This window comes from Macaca nemestrina, chromosome 10, assembly GCF_043159975.1.
Source record: "Macaca nemestrina isolate mMacNem1 chromosome 10, mMacNem.hap1, whole genome shotgun sequence".
In the NCBI taxonomy this organism is placed as follows: Eukaryota; Metazoa; Chordata; class Mammalia; order Primates; family Cercopithecidae; genus Macaca; species Macaca nemestrina.
The window spans coordinates 88,824,130-88,838,008 of record NC_092134.1 but is presented as its reverse complement, the minus strand read 5'-3'; the positions used below and the strand labels follow the sequence as shown (position 1 = coordinate 88,838,008).

Here is a 13,879-nt window from a genome sequence, read left to right as displayed (position 1 = left end):
AAATCATCTTTATGGAAATAAGATGTTATTTTCTCTGAATTTCACTCAGCATACCTAATTACATTTCAATAAGAAAAAAATATAGTATTTAACGTAAATAGGCCTTACATGGTGAATGCTGATATGCATTTGAAATAATATGTGAAAAAAGTTTGTTACCAAAAGTGTATTTAGGAATACACTTTTACATAAATACATATTCTCAAGTTGTTGATACTACCAGAATATGAGTAAGAGTAAGAGTAAAAACGAGTGTCAATTTCCAATTTTATCATTTTATCCATGTCACTAAGAAGCAATAATATCTAATACAGGTGGGCGTGGTCGAGGGATGTAAAGGCAGGTGGGAGAAGGTATGATGAGGATCAGGATATTGGAATAAAATTAGAATTTCTCCCCGATAAAACACTAATCAAAATCCAAAGGAAAAAATAATGAAGAACTTTTCAGTTCACCAACTTGACCTGGTGAGCAAGGTTAACATCACCAGTGGTAGGGCAGGTTGACATAGTGTGCCTCCAGATATGGTATACTAAGAAGAATCATCCTCATATCTATGGGTTTCCTCACAAGATGCATGTCCTGAGTAATAAGTAAACGTTGGACAGACCCAGGTTGAGGGCCTACAGAATGAGAGGCCTATACTTCTAAGACCATAAAGGATATCAGAGACAGGAAAAAACTGGAACTGCTCCAGATGGAAGGAGATACTGGTAAATGACAACCAAATGCAACATGTGTTCTTGGCTAGAATCCTGGGCCAAGAAGAAAGAGTTTAGATAGTTGGTGATATTTGAATGGGGTCTGTAGATTAGATAATACAGTAATGTCAATGTTGATTCTTAATTGGAAGGTTAAGTGTGTCAATGTTTGATAAAATATACACTAGAGTATTTAAAGGTGATGAAGTGTCTTGTCAGTAAATGGCTCAGAAGAATAAGAGATGGAGGGTGATGAAGCAAATGAGCTATAAAAATATTTAGGGAGTTCGGGAATCTGTTATAGTGAAGTTTTTTGTAATATGCTTTTAACATTTTTGTAGGTTTGCAGCTATTTCAATTTTTTAAAATTAAAAGCAAACATTAAATTAGGAAAACTGATGCATATATACTGCATATATGTAATGGAGGATAAGTTGATATCCTTATTATATAAAGCGTTCTTACAAATAAGCAAGAAAAATAGCAAGAGTTCAGTGTGCAATACTGTATATAAAGCTATCAATAGAAACTGTTCATCAATTCAGACACAAATAACTTACTAACAAATATATTTCCAAAATATTCAAATTCACTAATGCTCAAAAATTAGTACATTTTTAAAATTACAGCCAGTTTTCAGATGTTATATTAGCAAAAAATTATTTTAAATATAATGCTCAATGCTTGAAAATGTGCATAGTTTAAGTGTATAGTTAAAAGTTTGAGTGTGCAAGTATATAGTTTAATGTTTAAGTCATTTGCAAAGCAAACTTTTTTCTTGTAATTCACTCAAAACATATCTTACTTCACTTTTGGTGCTGTTCAGACTATTTTTACTGGCTGAATTAAATGGGTTTAAGCTGAAATATTCAATAATTCATGTATTCTGTGATGCATTCAGTATCCTCAAGAATGTGTCATCCTACAATCAGGCGTAATTTTTACAATACCTAAAGTTTTAAATAACCAAAGGTTAAAGTACAAAGGAAAGAAGACAGCATGTCAATCACTTTCCTTCAAAATGCTCAGTGAATAAAAGTACTAAAAAAAGAGGCAAAACATGAATGACTTTATTCAGTTGTTACAAAACATATCAATACATCGTTTCAACCACAAAAATATAAGACTTCTCTCCAGAATCAGTGGAAGTAGAGTGTACACAACAGCAAGAGAATTAGGTAATGGAGATAACATAAACTCCACTGTCAATTAAGACACCAAAATAAGATTTCACATGGACTTTTTAAAAAGGTAGAGACTTAATTGTAACTAAAGGAAATTATGAAATAAGTTAAAAGTTAAATTCTATTTTCTGAGTAGTAAACTGTAAAAAAAAATTATAATTTTTAAGTGAGCCCTTTGTAAAACTATTTTAAGCAACTGATCAAGGGCTTAAAGAGTATTTGTGAAGTTTCACATCGACATGAAAAGACTAAAAGGAGATGTATTGTAATGCCAAAGAATTAAAATTTATTACAACAATCCTTCAACATTCACTGTGCATTAATTTTAAAATGTCAGTGCATATTAATGTATGGTAGATTAAGAAAAGAGAATTAAATGAACTTTCATGGCACATCGAAAATTGTGTTATGATACTCTGAGTTGCATCCAAAGAATCCAACTCTGTCACTAGGGAAAAGAGAAAGCAATTTAAATCCTATGGAAGCTGCTACTTTTGATACAAAACAAAATCCATTTTTCTAGTAGCACATCAACTTAAATGTCTTTTACAATTAGAAAATATAATAGAAAAGTAAATAACCCATCACAGTAGCAGTACAATATATAAGGTTCTTAGGAATTAATATAACAAAATATGTATATACACTTTATGTAGTAATTTCAAATAAGATAATAGAAGACATTAAAAAATGCAGAGAAAAACCATATTAATGGATTAGAAGACTGAGTAATATAAAAATGTTAATACATTAACCCATAAATGTGATGCAATTTCAATACATACCAATGAATTTTTTTCATAAAACATAAACTGATTCTAAGTTATTCCCAAGAATGAAGTTTCAAATGCAGCAAAAATTTCTTAACAGGAAGAACAAAGAGACTTGAGCTATTAAATATCAAATCTTATAAAACTATATTAATCAGAGTATTGTGGTATCTCTGCAGAAATCAACGAATAGGTTAGTAGAACAGAAAACAAGGCCCAGAAACCGACTTCAGCATTGATGGAGATTTGAGGTGGCATTACAAATCTGTGAGAAAACAGTGAGTTTTTGAAAAAATTGCACTGGGGCCACCAGCTTCATTCTGTTGGATATTGCACTGAATATCTACATCTAAGTAGATACCTTAGATACCTATATCTAAGTCCAAAATGTCAATTTTTTCTTAGGCAGGACTAAAGGGCATTAAAATAGAATATCTGTTTAATATAGTAAGGCAGATTAAGATGGAAATTTAAACACAGATATAATATTATACCCTTTCCAGACCCACAATTAAAAGATCAATAGGGAACAAATCAACAGTATTTGCATTTATGCCTACAGGTAGTAGTAATTGCAATACCAAATATTGTGCTGAGACAAGCATTCTCTCGCTAGAGTAACACAAACTCTCCAACACCCAAAGGAGAATGTTCAATAGCATCAAGGATAGATTTTTTTTTTCTTAAATGTAATAATTGTCCAAAATTGTAGTAAATTTTATTTCATTGTATATAATGGACCACGAATTTCTCATACAAGATTTCTTTTTCTTGAATTTTTGAATTAGCCTTCTCTTGTTTTATATATGGAAAACACATTATTTCTTCACTATGTCATTAACATAATCCCACCCTTTAGAGACAGAAATTATTGACTAGACTGCACATCATTTAAGAAAATTTAGTACATAAAATAACCATAAAAACTTAGAGGCAAATTAAAAATTTAGATGATAATGAATAAATATCCTTATTAAATGGAGCTCATTTTTAAGAAAACATGAAAAATTGACAATCTATATACATAGGCAATTTATAAAAGAAGATATATGCATGGCCAATAAGCATATGAAAAGGTATTCAACCTCACCAACAAAGTGTTACTTCTCACCTCCTAAATGGGCAAATTTTTAAATCATTGTTGAAGAAAGTAGGTAAGTAGGCACTCTGCTGATGAGAATGCAACATATTAAAATGTATTATGAAATATGTATTTCATATACACAATATGTAGAAAATTATACATACACATACATATCTCATAAATATTCACCTATATTTGGTGTAATCATATACATATTAAAATCTATACTTGAATCTCTATATATCTATCCAATATCATAAAATTTAGAAGTACATACACACAGTGCATATAGAAACAGCTATACTGGTTCATTATAGTCAAGGTTCATTCTACCTTGTCACTTTCCTGCTTTGGTTGTTTAGTGCCCATGGCATACTGATTACTATACATTTTGAATATCACCCATGAATACAACAGCATACTACATTTGAGTAGTAATTTTTTGTATTTGCATTTTTTAAATGCATACAGTAAAAAACCACAATATGAAAAATCATGTATGTAAGTTTATTACTGGTACAAAAATAAACAGACTAATGAAACAGAAGAGACAGCACAGAAATGATTTTAATGTAAAATATAAGACTATATTTCAAATGAGGGAGGGGGAGAGTTACATAAATGGTGTTGGAATAATTAATTATATGTTTGAAAAAATGTTTAGAGCCTCGATCATCTTAAGTACACTAAAATAAATTATAGATGGGTTCAAGAGTAAGACAGGGAAACGATAAAAATATATACTTTTACAAAGCAAGGCTACCTGATCTCAGGATAGGAAAAACCATTTCAAACAAAGAAAAAATATACAAGGAGGAAATTAAGTGAAATAACAATCAAATAATAAACACATATAAAGAAGCAACGTTTGAAATGCAAAAATCCTCTTAAAAGAAAAAAATTAAGTGCTCAGCAAAGTCAGAACCTCTAACAGCATTGCATTTAATTATAAGGAATCATTTACAAGAAAAAATAACAAAATATTCCTGTCTAAAACATTATATTTAATAGGAATTTATACATTTGATGGATTTGCTCTTTATACACACACAGACACACACACACACGCACAAAGAATTCTGGACCAATGACTCAAAAAAAAAATCTCCGTTCATTAACAACATCTCTATGAAACATGATAATAGTAAATCATCGAGATATGATAAGCTTCTGTCTTAAAGAAAATCAGGAAGAGCTATAGACTCCTAAAATTTAGATGTCAACATTTTCAAAAATGGCAAAAGGGAAAATAATAAAGTCACAAGTTCTTAGCAAAGCCAAAACAAGAAAGAACTAAAATTATAATCTCAAAGTTTTATTCCCAAGTGAAGAAAAAGTTAGAAAAGTTTTTAATCATTAGAAATAGTTTTTAATGCTGAAAAGAAAAAAATAACCTTAAAAAAGTAGCAGACTGATCATTAAAAGTTACATGGGCCAATTATTTCTAATGAACAATTCACCTTTCCTGCCATTTATAAAGAAATTATATGGCAACACAGAAACGGGAAGTATGAAAAACTGCAAGCAGGAGCACGAGGTTGGTTTCCAAAACACACTATGCTTGCTCCTTAATGACAGTTGCTTATACAACAACCAAAATTCCAGTACTCTGTCCGTAGGGAGTGAATAGAGTAGATGTGAAGGAGCTACAAGATGGATGACACAGAAGGGTCTTGCAATGGCCTAAGATATTTAGGGTCTGATAACCAGATAGAGTCAGAATAGGATGGTTGCCTGGAAATATCCTTGGTCCTCTGCATCCCCATCTAGGAGGAAAATACCCAAAATGTGTAATGAAAGTGAATATGGGCTGGTTAGTCTATGGGCTGCGGCAGCAGCAGTCAACTGATTCATTCTTTGACCCTGCAGAAAGAGTGGACTGCTTACGGGAAGGGAAAAAAAAAATGCCTCGCTTCTTTAGCGTGAAACAGGGGATTTGTGCTCTATGGGATAACCTCTGTGTGTTAAAATGTGTATTTCTGTCCATCACATTACCTATATAAGAATTATGATGAGAAATTCCATTTGCTTGCTTTAATTTACTTTCTTTGATGAGCACTTGACCATGCCTACTTGGTAGTGATATATGTATGCTTGGCCACATTAGAATATATATTGCAACTTTCCTAATAATAAGGGAGGTATTAAAGTACACAACAGAGATGCAATTTTGTGAGAGATAAACAATGATATAGAAACACTTCAAGAAAATAAAACCTAAGTAAAGTTTTTTGATTATGTAGAAATTGGAGTTTGAAATTTTAATTTATAAATCCTATTATCTTTAAAGCTATTTATTAAATAAAGTGCAAGCAGAAAGTAACAAGTTTAGTAGCTTTTATGTCAGTCTATTAATTTCATCCATAATAAACAAAGTCATTTTTTAGTTCAGAACCATTAAGCCAAGCAAATATTGCCAGCAAGTTTAATTTTTACTTACTAATGTCAAGAAGGAGAAATGGCTTAATACATGACAAGCACTCACAAACATGAAGACACAATTTCAGCCTCATAGATAAATACATTTTTACTCACCCAGAGGGTATAATTAATATTAAGAGGGTAGAAAAATCACATTTATTTCACCTGAAGTTTATTAATACAGAAGATGATGATAAACTACGGGACAGTTTTGTATTTATTTGCAAAGCTATGGCCACAACTTATCTCCATGTATGCTATCTGCAAAGCATTCAAAGTCAGAAGCATAAATAATGCTTGGATATCAGCAAAATTCCTAATAAACCCCTTGGAACCAATTTATATATCTAAAGTCCAAGATTGTTTTAAATAAAGAAGAAATATTATAAGCCACAGAACAGAATCTAGGCAACTACACCAAATTACACTAATCATAAAAAAAGGATTTTATTTATCCTGAAGAAACTGCAGTTTTATAAGAAGGAAACAGTTTCTTCGGGATTTTCAATAAATTTCTTTTACTTTTACTGATAAGTATACTTTTGCTTTTCAACAATCCTTTATATTTTTCATATTTCTCTTCTATGTTTCTTGTATAAATGGATAAGTGATTCAGTATTTTAAAAATATTTCTCTATTCTCTATTTACCTTTCAAAACACAATAGTCAGAAAACTATAATAAAGAGAGAACTCCTTTGATCAGCCTGAATGTCTCAATTATTTCCAACAAGTGTCATGTATTATTGTCTGGTTTTTTTAGGTTATGCTGCTGATGGTGAACATACTGAAATGACTGAAGAGCCAAAAATCTTTTTACCCTGTGCTCACATGAAGTTTGTGGCTTAATTTTTAATATCAGCCTCTACTTAAGGAACACCATTTGAAACCAGCATCTCGAGTTGGGAGGCCAAATGAGGCTTTGCTCATGGCACACCAGGACACTGCTGATGGGCTTCCCGGGAGTTTCATAATTATGCCACTTGGTTTGAAGCTATGTTTCAGTGCCAAGATTTGACTGAAGCCCTCTTCTTAATTCTGCAACAGTGTGATCATCTGCCTTTCCTACTTTCATCTTGCTTTTAGTTCACTTCAGATACCCTAGAATCCAGAGCATGCCCATTAGTCCATATGTTCAAACCAACAAAATTGTGTGATTAGATATCCAGCACTAACACCGTGGCTGAGATGTTGCCATATAGCTTATTATAGTTGTCGTCATTGCCTAAGAACCTAACTTATAGCTGTTTCAAGGCAGTGGCTGCCAGTTAGTGAATTTCTTGTGCTGGAGTTAATGACATTTCAGGATGGATTAGGCACCCTGCATCAATATAGCAATTTGAACATTCTCCAAATCCTACCACCCTAGCTTGATGAAAACTTTGTGATACCATTTATGATTCCTGATGTACTCATAATAACCTTTCTCTTCATCTTTTACTCATTTCTTCATCTACCAAATATTTATTTAGCATCTAACTGTGTATGGCAGCGTGACAGATGTAATGGAGTTTGCAAGTTTAAGGCACAATCCTTGACAGCAGAAAACCTTAACATCTAATCAAAAATTGTTGTCAACTATGTAAATATTTTACACAAACACACAAATTCACCTGAGAAAAGGATGCAAAAGCTGCATCCCACAGCATTAATAGGGTTATCGCTAAATGTCAGAATTACAGGCAGTGGTAAATGTTTAATAATTGGCTCTCTGTTCTCTAGAGACACAATTCTAAGCTATTGGTTCATCTGCCCATTTGTATCAGAAAGAGAGTATTTAAAAAGTATACAAAAATAAAGGTTCATTGAAAAAGTATATTTTTAAAAGCCCTGTTTTGTAGCATCTGCTGATTTCCATGGAATAATTACTCATACCATGGCCTATTTCAAGCTACTAATGTCAACCGGTTCACAAAATTTCAGTCCCTAAAGCCAGTAAGCAAGCCAGCTCCAGCAAACCACTGACTGGATGAGCTTCATTTTCTTCTTTATATATATATTTTTTGTTTTCGAAATGCCTTAATGATAATAGTGGCTGCCCTCAAGGATAGAAACTGGATGGCAGGGGACAGGAATGAAGTGCCTTTTACATTTTGAACCTTGAGATGTATTACCAATTTAAAAAAAAAAAAGCTACCATTTAGATTTTTTAAAGTTAGATTATGTATTTGTTACAACTGTAATCAAAAGCAGTAAATGATATTTTAATGTCTCATGCAATTAACACACATGTATACACACAAAATATTTAAATAACAATGAAAGACATGCAGCCATTAAAAAGAATGAGTTCATGTCCTTTGCAGGAACATGGATGAAGCTGGAAGCCACCATTCTCAGCAAACTAACGCAGGAAAAAAAAAAAATCAAACACCTCATGTTCTCACTCATAAGTGAAAGTTGAACAACGAGAACACATGAACACAGGGAGGGGAACATCACACACTGGGCTTCGCAAGGGGTCAAGGGGAAGGGGAGGGAGAGCATTAGGACAAATACCTAATGCTTGCAGGGCTTAAAACCTAGATGATGGGTTGACAGGTGCAGCAAACCACCATGGCACATGTATACCTATGTAAAAAACCTACACGTTCTGCACATGCATCCCAGAACAAAAAGTAAAAAAAAAAAAAAAGAAAGAAAAGAAAGACGTTATATGTTAGAATGCCAAAAAACTGGTACAAGTTTTTAAAATACATTGGAAACTGATACAGGAAGAAATTAATGTAAACTGGGAAGATAAGTGAAAGCTTCCTGGAGATATGAGCGGAGTTCTGAAGTACGAGCAGGATTTGAACAAGCAGAGAAAAAGAAAAAGGGTGACACATAGATGCTGAGCAGACTGGTCACTGTGTCTGGCTAGTATTTATACTCCTATCGCTTTACTCCATCACCACCAGTGCTGGAGCTACCATTCCCACAGTCTCCATCACTTCCTGCCTTCTCCCTCTTTAATTAGGCTTCAGAGCAGGCTTCCCAATAAGATAGGCATTCACTGCAAATAGCCCAAAGAGATAAGACTAGAGTCAGGAACTGACATAAGGAAGAGACAGCCAGTCTCACATCACCTCTAATAATAATACTAATGTTCATTTCATGTTTATTCTCTGGCAGAGACTTTGTGGTCTAACTCACAGAGTCTAAATTCATAGAGGGATAGCTCAAGCTCTTGCTCTTGCTTAAGCTCTTGCTCTTGTGCTTTCTCCCAGGCAGGCAAGAACATGCACTCAGAGGAAGCATCACAATGCCACTGCCACCCCATCTTGCCCCCCCAAAAAACTAGAAAAATGAGCATCCTTCAGCAGGGCACGCAGAAGAGTTCTTACTATGGTGAACTAGAATGCACCCATTGAAGAACCGGACCTGCACCTAATCACTGTCAGTTGGGAGTGACTGAGTTACATTGAGAAAAGCAATTTACATGCAATATGGCCTGAAGGACACAGTCTACTCACCAGGCCTCCATATAAAAGGCTCCTGCATATTCAGCAGGAAAACTTGGTTGTATATGACTGTCTTGCATATTACCAAGAAAGTGTCTCCAAAGGGGGCAGTGTTGCTTCAAAGACCTTCATACCTAGATTATCAGCATCATTGTAGATCTGCTTTTTCTTTTTTTTTTTTTTTTTTTTTTGAGACGGAGTCTCGCTCTGTCACCCGGGCTGGAGTGCAGTGGCCGGATCTCAGCTCACTGCAAGCTCCGCCTCCCGGGTTTACGCCATTCTCCTGCCTCAGCCTCCCGAGTAGCTGGGACTATAGGCGCCCGCCACCTCGCCCGGCTAGTTTTTTGTATTTTTTAGTAGAGACGGGGTTTCACTGTGTTAGCCAGGATGGTCTCGATCTCCTGACCTTGTGATCCACCCGTCTCGGCCTCCCAAAGTGCTGGGATTACAGGCTTGAGCCACCGCGCCCGGCCAGATCTGCTTTTTCTGAAGGGACCAACTAACATAGAGTCCCCTGAACTTGTTCTCTAAGGATACTTACTACCTTGACCACAAAAGGCCATATGAGAAATATGTGTCTGGTTTCAGTGCCAAGAATGGTTGAATTATCCTGATTACTTAACTAGGGTTTTATCTTTTTGTTTGCTCTGATTTGTATACGTTTCATTTTATCTTGTCCTGTAGACATTTCTATAAGCCTCCTTAAAGTTTTTGTGAAAGAAAGCAGAAAATAATGAAATAAATGTTCAGGCAATTATGAAACTAAATAGATGAGTGAGGAAAAGCAGGATGACTAAAGAAAGAGAGCTTCAGAAATAAGAACAGGAAAAATTCCAGCACAAGCCATAACAGAAGGTCTGTTGAGATGATAGAAGGCAATATCACAGTGCCTTAGTAAAAAGACTCAATAATAGGAAGTGGGTTTGGGTTCTGGCTCTGTCAGTAACTAGCTAAATGATGCTGGAAAGAAAGGCAATAAAGAACCTAGTTTAATGATCTCCCAAAGACACGGAGAGACGGGATAGCACAGAGGTTCAGCAGGTGGACTCTAAAATCACACTGAGGGAAAAGACTACTCCCATTGATTCCCATCGAACCTTTAAGAACTTATCTCTAAGGCTTGTTTTTCTTATCTTTGAAATGAAAATAGGAGTGCTGATCTTGTATGATTATGGGAGGTTTGTGAATTTTTATAACTAGTAGTTTCAAGCACTCTATATGGATTTACAGAGGAGGAAACTTGAGGTACAGAACAATTAAGTAATTTTTACAAGATCCCAAAAACAATGAATGGTAGAGCTATGATTGGAATGTATGCTGTCCATCTCCAGGTCTACACTCTTAACCACTGCTGAATACTGCTGATAAATGAACTAATCCCGTGTAATGCATGGAGCAGAGTGCCTGGCACATAGTAAGCATTTAATAACTGTTAGCTTACTTAGTAAATGAAAGTGCCTTACAAATCTAAGTTATTTTCCACATCATGGAAAGATATACTATATCTCAAATATGATATTTGTTAAATAATAATATATCTAGATAATATCTACATAATTTATAATTTCATAGATACATGCCATGACATTGACAGATGATACAACCATAAAATGAATAAGTAAAAACAATAAATTTCAGAAATAATATTAATTTTAAAGGTATAACTAGAAAACCTAACAGCTGAGCACAAATACTTATGTATAAGAAATATTCATCATATTATTATTTATTAAAATTTACAGTAAATGAGTTGAATACCCAAAAGTAAGGGTTGATTAAACAAAATATGGCATATCAATGCACACAGAAAAAAGGACTTGACTGAAATATGACAGAACTTCAACATTCATCTTTTGGTAATATGATTGTATCAGTTTTCCTATTTCTTTCTAACTCTCAGTTTTCCAAATGTTTTCTACAGTGAAAACATATTTCTATAATAATCTGAAAAAATAAATACTATTTTCAATTGAAATAAATCCATTTAAAGCCCTGCCTATAACTTTAATAAATCTACCTCACAGAAAGAGTAAGAAAGGATTTGCCTGACAGCAAACCACCTGATGAAGGTCAGGTATTTCAGTTGCCCATATCTTTAAAATGTTTAAGGTGCTTAAAAAAAATCAAACTATTTTAAGAAATATTAGGTGGAAAAAGTTTGCAGATTGCAAGAAGTCTGTGCTGGTCAGAGTGTGTACAGTTAAGGTGTTCGACCCTGGGAACCAATACAAACAGGACTCATAGTTGAGGGAAACAGACCCATTGAGATGCTGCCCAACAAGAGGCTGGAGGCCCCAGCACCAGTTAGCCCAGAGACAGGAGCAGTAAGGAAGCAGGTAGCAGTGGCCACCATCTATGTAAGGGATGTCATCCGGAAGAAGGCTGGGTGAGTTCTATGTCTCTACAAATAGGGGAGTGGGAGAAAGTCACAGGGAAGAAAAATCTAATGTGCAAAATTAAGGGGAGATTTTCCTAGCATGTAGAGGTAATCAGAAATACAACAGGTTGTTCTGCAAATGAACAATCTTCCTTTATTACATGTGACTCTTGTTGCCTGAAAGCTCAATGGACACGGGCAGAGACACACGGCTATAAACAAGGAGCTCACTGGATCTCAACCACAGGAAGACAAGGCCTGTCCGTACAGCCAAAAACAGACTGAAGGGAATAGCCCCAGTGAACCCTTCAAGATGGGATTGCTCCCTTTCTTGCTCTTCCCTGAAAGTAGTAAGCCAGGTGAGTGTTAGGATGGCATGCCCCCCTCAAAAACAGGCCAGAACCTGGGAGGAAAGAAACCCAAGTGAAGGGCCTGGGAAATTATCCTTTGGAGCTAAAGATGTAATTAAATGGGCCTTCAAGCCGCAAGAGCAAGTTGGATAGTATGTCCCTAGGAACTTTCCTCACTAAGTCAGTCTTGCTATATTTTGTTCTCCACATAGATTTTCTTATGTTTGCTCTTTAGTATTTAGTAAAGATGTGCAAAGTCCCAGACTGCCTCATCTGTGATAAGAGAAACCAAATAAAGAGATTTATACCCATGCTTGGACAGGATCATTAAAGTTTTTATATAGGTAAAGCACTTTATATGTATAAACTCTTTAATCTTCACAACAACTTATGAAGCAGGTACTATTATCCTCAATTTACAGATGAGGAAATTGAGATACAGATCTTATGTGACTTCCCCAATGTCCACAGATAGTAAGTGGTGGACTTCCATTCCCAGAACTGTGGTTATTCTTTCCAGAAGGAATCATCTTAAACTATTTGGTATTATTTCATAGCAATTTATGTATATGTCACATATCATGAATGACTTTCGTCTTCTTCCTCCCTTCCCCACATCCAGAGCTCCTAATCATGTCTCACATATAAGAAAAGCTGGAAGATAATAGCATTTTTATACAGTGCATGTCCAAGAATACAGCTGTAACTGCTGCAAACTATGAGGTAAAAAAGGAAGCTATCTGTCAGTGATGAAAATTATACAACTATTAAACTCTAAGCCCAGGCAATTTTGCAAAGAAATAGAATATAATATTTTTGTGGATAACTATTCACACATTAAGAAGTATGTTTGGCTTTAAAATTGAGAAAGATACGTCTTGAGGAATTCAGTAATTAATAAATTTGTTTTAGGAATAGCAACTTCTTACTAACCTGAAAAGCAGCAACTCCTTCTGCTTTTAGGCAATTACTTTCAATTACCTGTGCTTGTGATTTTTGTATAATGTAACAAAACCATTCTACCTTAAATCAATCTTTTTGTTGTTGTTGAGAGGGAGTCTCGCTCTGTTACCCAGGCTGGAGTGCTATGGCATGATCTTGGCTCACTGCAACCTCCACCTCCTGGGTTCAATCAATTATCTTGCCTCAGCCACCCAAGTAGCTGGGACTACAGGTGTGTGCTACCATGCCCAGCTAATTTTTGTATTTTTTAGTAGAGACAGGGTTTCGCCATATCGGTCAGGCTGGTCTTGAACTCCTGACCTCGTGATTTGCCCACCTCAGCCTCCCAAATCATAAGGAGATATACCAGAGAAGAAAGCTTTTGTTTACTTCTCTTTAATATGTTCATTTAACCACATACAATGAAAACACAGGAAACTACAGCAGCCACATTTACCTGTGATCCAAGTGGTGAACTGAGAGAATAACTCCTGAATTTAAGTGGGTCTGTTTTAGGGTCACCAAAATAGTAAATTCATGTTTATTTCTCAGCTTCTGAAAAAACTGTTCAGCTGTAGCAGTGGATGCTTTTATGCTTCTGGGAGTATC

At 34.8% G+C, this 13,879-nt stretch overlaps 1 protein-coding gene across 4 annotated transcripts in view; it reads right to left on the bottom strand.

The window, feature by feature from the left end:
- The window catches only part of LOC105470100 (neural EGFL like 2), a 435,684-nt gene that overhangs the window by 296,378 nt on the left and 125,427 nt on the right, over nt 1-13,879 (bottom strand). For all 4 annotated transcript variants that reach the window (XM_071071837.1, XM_071071835.1, XM_011721849.2 and 1 more), the window contains exon 4: nt 13,728-13,878. In XM_071071837.1, coding sequence (XP_070927938.1) covers nt 13,728-13,878 — 151 coding nt within the window. The remainder of the gene's footprint in view (nt 1-13,727; nt 13,879) is intronic.